The following is a 7807-nucleotide window of genomic DNA, read 5'->3' on the forward strand; positions in this document are numbered from 1 at the left end:
CCGTCTTGACTGGCAGTTAATTTGCATATTGCCCTGATTAGCCAGTGGGAAGGGTAGTGGTCATACACCAATTACCATGTTTCTCTTTTATTAGATAGGATTATGCATTCATGTTGCATTGTATTTTGTTGTGCAGGGTTATACACACACAACCACACCTACTAGTCTTTAACGTATTATAAAAGTTAAGCTATGATCCCCTCACTGCCAGCTTCAGAACTGAACCTCTGCGGAATGATCTCCTCACTGCGATTCTTCCCTTCCATGGCTAGGCTTGAGGATGAAGCACTCACAGCATGCTCTGTTGTCAACACAGAACTAATTATGTGTGGAAAGCCTCTAAAGTGGGGACTTTTTAAGTAGAGGTGGGGCCCACGCCTTATGAAACGAGGTCATGGTTTGATTCCCAGTCAGGGCACATGACCAGCTTTGGGCTCCATCTCCAGTGGGGCATGCACGAGGCAACCAATGAATGATGCTCTCTCATCATTGATGTTTCTCTCTTCCTCTCCCATCCTCTCTGAAATCAATAAAAATATATTAAAAAAAAAATAGAGTGGTGAAATTATGTGAGGTCCAAAACTGGGTTATATTAGTCATGTACATCACAAGCACATATAAACGGAAACTGGCCAACAGTTTATGATCATTTATGTGCTTATTTCATTACTCATTCTTTAACAATGATGTTAGCTGGATCTTTTGCTAGCTTCCCTGTCCATACAGGTTTTGTCGCTGGGCCTTCTCATGCTCTGTTCACTCATTCCAGTGGCATTCCTAACCATTAGGAGGTCCTCGTCGAGCTAAAATGGGACCCAGGGGTGCTGTTAGATTTGTGTCAGCAACATCTGACTTCAAATAATGATAATCACCTTGTTCAACACAATTTACTAAAGAACTTTTTTATTACTTTAAAAAATATTTCAAGAGAAGAATTTTTAAGTGCAATACCAAGTCATTTTATGCTTGTATAATTAGTAACATAATTTCTTCTTATTTGGTGGCTAATTAGTAATTTCTTATACCCTCTCCCCCAAAGTTTGAGAGCAAAAGAAAGCTTCTTAAAAGTTTTCAAGATTGTGCAAACATAGCTTCATGCATGATATGTTTGTTTTCTTTAAGGGAAAGAAAGAGTTCCAGGTATCCCTCTTCCAGACTCTGGTGCTTCTCATGTTCAATGAAGGGGACGGATTCAGCTTTGAAGACATAAAAGTGGCCACTGGGATAGGTATGAAAACACTTTTATGAATGTGTGGTTTTTGAGTGCCCTTGTTTTTAAACACTCGTTTAAGAGAAGATGTAGACTGTGTCTCTGCTTGTTGCACTTGAGAGAGTGGTTTCTTTCATTTTTATTGTGTCATTCATTTTAATGCTAATCTGTGCCTGCATTTTTCTCCCCATCCAGAGGACAGTGAATTGCGGAGAACATTACAGTCACTGGCCTGTGGCAAAGCACGAGTTCTGATTAAAAGTCCCAAAGGAAAGGAGGTAGAAGATGGAGACAAATTCATTTTTAATGGAGATTTCAAACACAAGTTATTTCGAATAAAGATCAATCAAATTCAGATGAAGGAAACCGTATGTATAAACTTTCTCTTTTTACTTATAGGGAGGATGTTCACCAAGGAATCACTAGTTTTTATAATTTCTTGACTGTAAGAGTTCTGAAGCATATTTCTAAAGTATCTAATTTGAATACAGTGTTTATAAGAGTATTCATTTTAATGTAGCTTTTGTTAACTTTATAGTCACAAGAATGAAAATCAAAAAGAAATGCATTTAAGTTATTCACAAAAGTGGTATGATAAATCAGAGCTTCCTATATCAAAAATTCTGTTAGTGGAGAGAGCATGTCATTTCCAAAACCCAGTGACTTGTCTTTTTATTTTTGCACAGCACATTTCAGCCATTCTCTCAGCCTCGGCCTCAGCCAGGGTCCTGGGGTGGAAGTGGTAAGAGTTGTGGGTGTCAAGGACCCACTGACATTGTATCTGTGATCTGTGTACAGGTGGAGCATCTGTAGCTTTGATCAGATTCTCAAGGTTCGTGTCCAGAGCAGGTTCTGGCCCACTGCCCTCAGGCCCTTCCTAATGCAGAAGTCCTTGCACCCCTGGGCTGTTATCAAACATACAGACCAGGTGGGCAGGCCCACCCCTGGCACCCCACTTATATAACAGGGTGTCCAGCTGGCCCCCTTGTACATGTTAATGACTTGAAGAGAGGCCTTTTGAATGAGTGAGGTCAATTCAGACAACCCAAGGGCAGCTTTCATTGCTCTAAAGTGGTATCACAAATACTTTCTCCACCTCCAGCAGAAGACAGTGATTGCTTTACTTACATAGAGGTGTTCAAAGTAGCCTTCAGAAAATATGTTCAGACTACACAAAAGAAATAAAAACAAAAACAATAAATATATAAAAGATGTTCATTCTCACCAATAATTTTTATGAAATTCAAATTAAAGTAACATTCCATTTTTAATTTGTCACTTTGGGAAATGTTTAAAAGTTTGTCATATCCAGGGCTGGTAATATATGCGAAAACAGATATTCTTTTTTAAGGGTTTTTTTGTTTGTTTTTGTTTTTAAATATATTTTATTGATTTTTTACAGAGAGGAGGGGAGAGGGATAGAGAGTTAGAAACATCGATGAGAGAGAAACATCGATCAGCTGCCTCCTGCACACTCCCCACTGGGGATGTGCCCGCAACCAAGGTACATGCCCTTGACCGGAATCGAACCTGGGACCCTTCAGTCCGCAGGCCGATGCTCTATCCACTGAGCTAAACCAGTTAGGGCTGTTTGTTTGTTTTTTAAGATGTTTGACATACACAGACCTGCCTATCCCCCACCCTTCTTTGATCTGCGGGCTCCTATTAGGTTGTTTAAAAAAAAATATATATATATATATATACACACACACACACACACACACACACATATATATATATACACACACACATATATATATATTTTTTTTAGTTTCCGGGAGGAAGGGAGAGGAAGAAAGAGAGAGAAGCATCAATGAGAAGAATCATTGATCGGCTACCTCCTGCATGCCCCCTACAGGGGATCAAGCCCACAACCCGGGCGTGTGCCCTGATTTGGCATCAAACCATGGCCTCCCTGTTCACAGGTCAATACTCAACCACTAAGCCACTGTGGTTGGGGTTTTTTTTGTGGGTTTTTTTAACCATCAAGTTGTTATCAGCCTTTGCTGTTTGCTTCTGGTAACAGCTCTTAATCTGTTCAAGTTCTTTTATTTTTTCTAATTACTCCTTATATATTCAAGTTTGTTTTAAATCAAGAATAGATTTTCAGTTTTGTCTTGCCTTATCAAGGTGATTATAATCTAACCTTGAAATTATTGTGATAATTTCAAAAAATTATCACATTAGTAGATTCCCAATGCTGAGAAAAGTTTACATTTCTGGAATAAATTCTGATGGCTAGTATGCTTTGTTTTGTTTTCATTACTGTGCTCCTGGATTTAATCCAGGACTATATAGGGTTTTTACAGCTTTTCTATAACTCTTTAAATTATTTTTCAATGTTTGGTACTGACGTTGCACTCCTTGGAAGCTAGGTTTTATTAGAACACAATGCATAGCAGAGCAAGATTCATTTAAAGTTTGGCCTTTCTTGGCATCAAAAGTTTCTAGTCAACGTCAACAGTATGACATAATTAATACTAAAATATATCTTTACACTTCACTATTTGTGCAGGTTGAAGAACAAGTCAGCACCACTGAGCGAGTGTTTCAGGACAGACAGTATCAGATTGATGCTGCCATCGTCAGAATAATGAAGATGAGAAAGACTCTAATGGACATTCATTATCAGTAATTGTAACAATTCAGGTTATATCACAGGATTTTAAAGAGATCATGCTAACTAATAAGCATTTTGCAAACTACAAAGCATTCTTTACCTCAGTAATATATCTTCGTTGCTATTGAGTAAAAAGTCTACCCTAAAACCTTTCAGTCCAAGCATATTTCCAGAACTGAGACCTGTCCTGGCTGTATATGGAGTACAGGATAGGATAAGTGAGGGAAGCATTATGAAGAGCTTTAAAGCATGTATAAATCCACCTAGAAAGTATGGGACTCTCATGACACCTGGCCTTTCAGTGACTAAGCCTGCCACATGTGCTTTTGAGGTGCAAGTACCCTGAGTTTGTGTTGTCCAGTTTGATAAAAGACCAGCTGACCCTCCCTTCTCACCAAGGGAGTCGAGGTGGACCAATGAGTCTCAACACTGAAATGGCAGGTGAGAATGCCATCCTGCCCCAGCAAATATTGGGTTTCTGTACTCTGCAGAGGCAATGTGTGCTCCACAGTGCTCTGCACAGTCATGGAACACTGCCTCATACACCATTCCTCCCTACCATGAGCCAGGGAGAGTGTTGATTTTCCCCTCTGCAGATGAGAGGCCCAGCAATTAAAAGACTAAATAGCAAGTAAGGTGTGCATACAGCCATAGCGCCTAGTTCTATTTTGATAGGTAATTGGGCTTCAGCCACATATTGTAAAATGTATGGTGTATCACTGAATAGAAAGTTACGATGTTTGGAAGAAAGAACTTACAGGTAAAAAAGACTTGCTCATAATTGTCAGCATAATCGTGCTTCCTAACAGCAGAAGCCAGAGGGCGCTCTTCCTGGGCTGACATGTCATGGTGTAGACATATATCAATTCAGTCATCTACTTTTAGCAAAGGAAAACTCAGAATTTGTGATTGTACTGTATAAATATAGCATATGTAGTAAATATTAGTTCTTAGGGAGAAATATCCTTAACAAATGAAGGTGCCTTGAAACATTATCATATTTCCCTTTCAAACAAACAGGATCTGCCATGTATATATATTCATTAGTGATCATAAATAATGTATTTACATTTCACAAGTTTCATATTTCCCACAGGAAGGCCTAAAAATTCACATGGAGCACTTTGATCGAGAAATAATGTTAACATTGTCTTTGAAGTAGGAAGTTTTAGTCTCATTTTATAATTACAAATAAATATGTATATTTATATAATTATGTGTAAAATGAGCATAATTATAAATCACATATTTCATGCATGATGTTATATTCCCGTTTGCAAATTTAATTCCACTGTAATTGGGTGTGTGTGTTTTTTCTTTTTTAGCCTGGAGATTTGAAAAAGAGAATTGAATCTCTTATAGACAGAGACTATATGGAGAGAGATAAAGACAATCCAAATCAGTACCATTACGTGGCCTGATGCATCGGCCAGCTGTTTTCTCTCAGTGAGACACTGGAATGTATCTCCAGAGCAGTGAAACACCTCTGTGCTGTTTTAAGGGTTTTCTGGGATTGAGCCAGCACAGATACTTTGGATTCGAAGGAAAGGAGATGATTCTTGAATAACCCTTCACAAGGCTTAAGGATTTGCAAATGGCATATATATCTTTTCACCCTCCAGTTCTTCCTCTTGTTCTTTTAGGCATTTAAGTTGTTTCCATTGCTCTGTGCAGAATGACATTGGGATTGGACAAGAAGATACTGGTTAAATGAGGTTCCTTTGTAAGGTGGTGTTCTTGTGGCAAAAAAAACTGAAAGTTTGGTTTGTTTTTGTGTGTGATCATGAATGCACAATAAAAAGACCCTCTATGCTGCATTCTTTAGCTACAGAGATTACTTAGGTATTCCTGAAGATAAGCTATTTTAGTTGATGAACACTTATATTAAAACAAGAACCCTTAATTGGTGAACATTAAGAAGAAAGTCAGTGTTAAAAACTGGCTTATTAATTATGCAATCTAAATACTGGCATCTGTTTTTCATTTATTTTTAAAAAGTTTTAAACTTTAATGACTGATTTTTCTATAATGAGGTTTCTCAGTGAGATCTCTGATGTGCCAAGAGGACATCGGGTCTGATGTGTTTGGAGCAATGAACCCATCAGCGTCTTTATTTCCACTGAATTATTTGTGAATTTTCTTTTTATGATTTTGAGGGAATAGTGTGTTTGTGTTTACCATTCTAAGATTGAGTCTAGCAGTCCCTGTATTTTGCATTGGGGTAACTGCTGTTTGATTTTTTTTTTAATTGCAGTATTTGTATGAATGGTATAATAAAGTTTGGTTTTGTTCTTACAGTCACGCACAGGGACAGTCGTCATTCTCTGTGCCATAACCACTGTAAAATGTTTTATAGGAGACTTAAAGTCTTTATTGTGAAGCAGAGGTTATTTTGTCAAAAGATTAAAAGGATTTCATTGGCACCTGGTTTCATGTTGTGTATGTATAATGAAGTTGAATAGCAGATTATGTTAGTATGGTAACTATAACAAAGATACTTTTAAATAACATTTAAAACTACTTTATATTTTACATAATGGCATGTTTCATTTTTATTAAAAACTACCAAAGGAATTTTGATCATGGTATAAGTGTTTAAAGCAATATTTTCTGGACTATAACAAGTTTATATAATTTGATTTTGTGCTAAATTATTCAAAGATTCTGCATTTTTGAAACATGCGTGTTTAAAATATGACATCTTATGGGTTTCCATATGAAAATCCTCTATCATCATTTCTATATTTGTAAATTTTCATATGAGTTCTATGATATATGGTCTATAAAACACCAAATAGATTTCTACTTATATTTTAAGTTCACTGTCTCTAGCGATTAATATTGTAACTTAATGTAGACTTACTCTGAATAAAATTAGTTTAATTGGCCTTAAAATTACATTAATAAAACTTTGTGGTATGCAGATGACATTCCTCATAAATCTTTAGCAATTTAAAATTCATTACTAATACAACAGACAGAACCAGAAGCAGGGCAAATGCCCATCACCCTCTCAGGTAATGATTCTTTCCTGTCTGCTTTCACAAGCTACCCAGCAAAACATCAGCAGACTGGTCTGGCTTCACAGTGAGCAACATACTGTGCCTCTTATTGTGCTTGTTTTTATCCATTCAATTATCAGTATCATTTAAAGATTTACTATAATTAAATATTAATGTAGTAAAACAGTGTAGAGAAAATGATTGAAAAAGAAAAGACACTTAAATGAGAAAAAGGCTATAAAATTGGAAATGAGAAAGTGAAATTATTTACAGATATGATTCCCTGTAAAATCTAAGAAGTAACTAAAAAGCTATGACTAAAAAAAAGGGAAATTCACTAAGTTTTTAATTAAACACAAAATTAACAGAAAAGTCAAAATATAATGGAAGACCGTTTTTTCAATAAGAGCAAAAAATGGTAATACCTAGTAACAAGAAAATATCTATGCTATATGAATTTTATTTTTTCAATATGTTTTTATTGATTTCAGAGAGGAAGGGGGGGAGAGAGAGAGAAATGTCAGTGATGAGAGAGAATCATTCATGGGCTACCTCCTGCACTCCCCCACCCCCCTTTCACACACACACACATAGACACACTGGGGATTGAGCTGGCAACCTGAGCATGTGCCCTGACCAGGAATTGAACCACAATCTCCTGGGTCATAGGTCAAAGTTCAACCACTGAGCCACACAAGTCAGGCTGAAAAGCATTATTAAATGATTTATTCCTGTATTTGTGCAGTATTTTAAGATGTCAGATGTCCCTTATTTTAAAACACAGACCTGGTGATCCTAAAGTTAAAACAGAAAAGCAAATAGGCAAGAATAGTCAAATATTATTTTAAAACCTATAACACTGTGTAATTAAAACACCATACTGCTGGCACATAAATGGACCTCTGGAACCAAATAAAATCCATAAATGAACCAAATACATGAGAATGTGCGTGACATCAAGGGGCATGTCGGGGA

The 7807-nt window shown here is 36.8% G+C and overlaps 1 protein-coding gene across 1 annotated transcript in view; it reads left to right on the plus strand.

Moving 5' to 3' along the window:
- Positions 1-6725, plus strand: part of CUL4A (cullin 4A) — a 61869-nt gene extending 55144 nt beyond the window's left edge. The window contains exons 17-21 of the mRNA XM_006769309.2: positions 1123-1228; positions 1406-1578; positions 3726-3841; positions 4162-4267; positions 5156-6725. Coding sequence (XP_006769372.1) covers positions 1123-1228; positions 1406-1578; positions 3726-3841; positions 4162-4267; positions 5156-5251 — 597 coding nt within the window. The 3' untranslated portion in view covers positions 5252-6725. The remainder of the gene's footprint in view (positions 1-1122; positions 1229-1405; positions 1579-3725; positions 3842-4161; positions 4268-5155) is intronic.
- The last annotated feature ends 1082 nt before the right edge of the window (positions 6726-7807 follow it).

The sequence above is a fragment of the Myotis davidii genome, unplaced genomic scaffold, assembly GCF_000327345.1.
Source record: "Myotis davidii unplaced genomic scaffold, ASM32734v1 scaffold444, whole genome shotgun sequence".
Classification (NCBI taxonomy): domain Eukaryota; kingdom Metazoa; phylum Chordata; class Mammalia; order Chiroptera; family Vespertilionidae; genus Myotis; species Myotis davidii.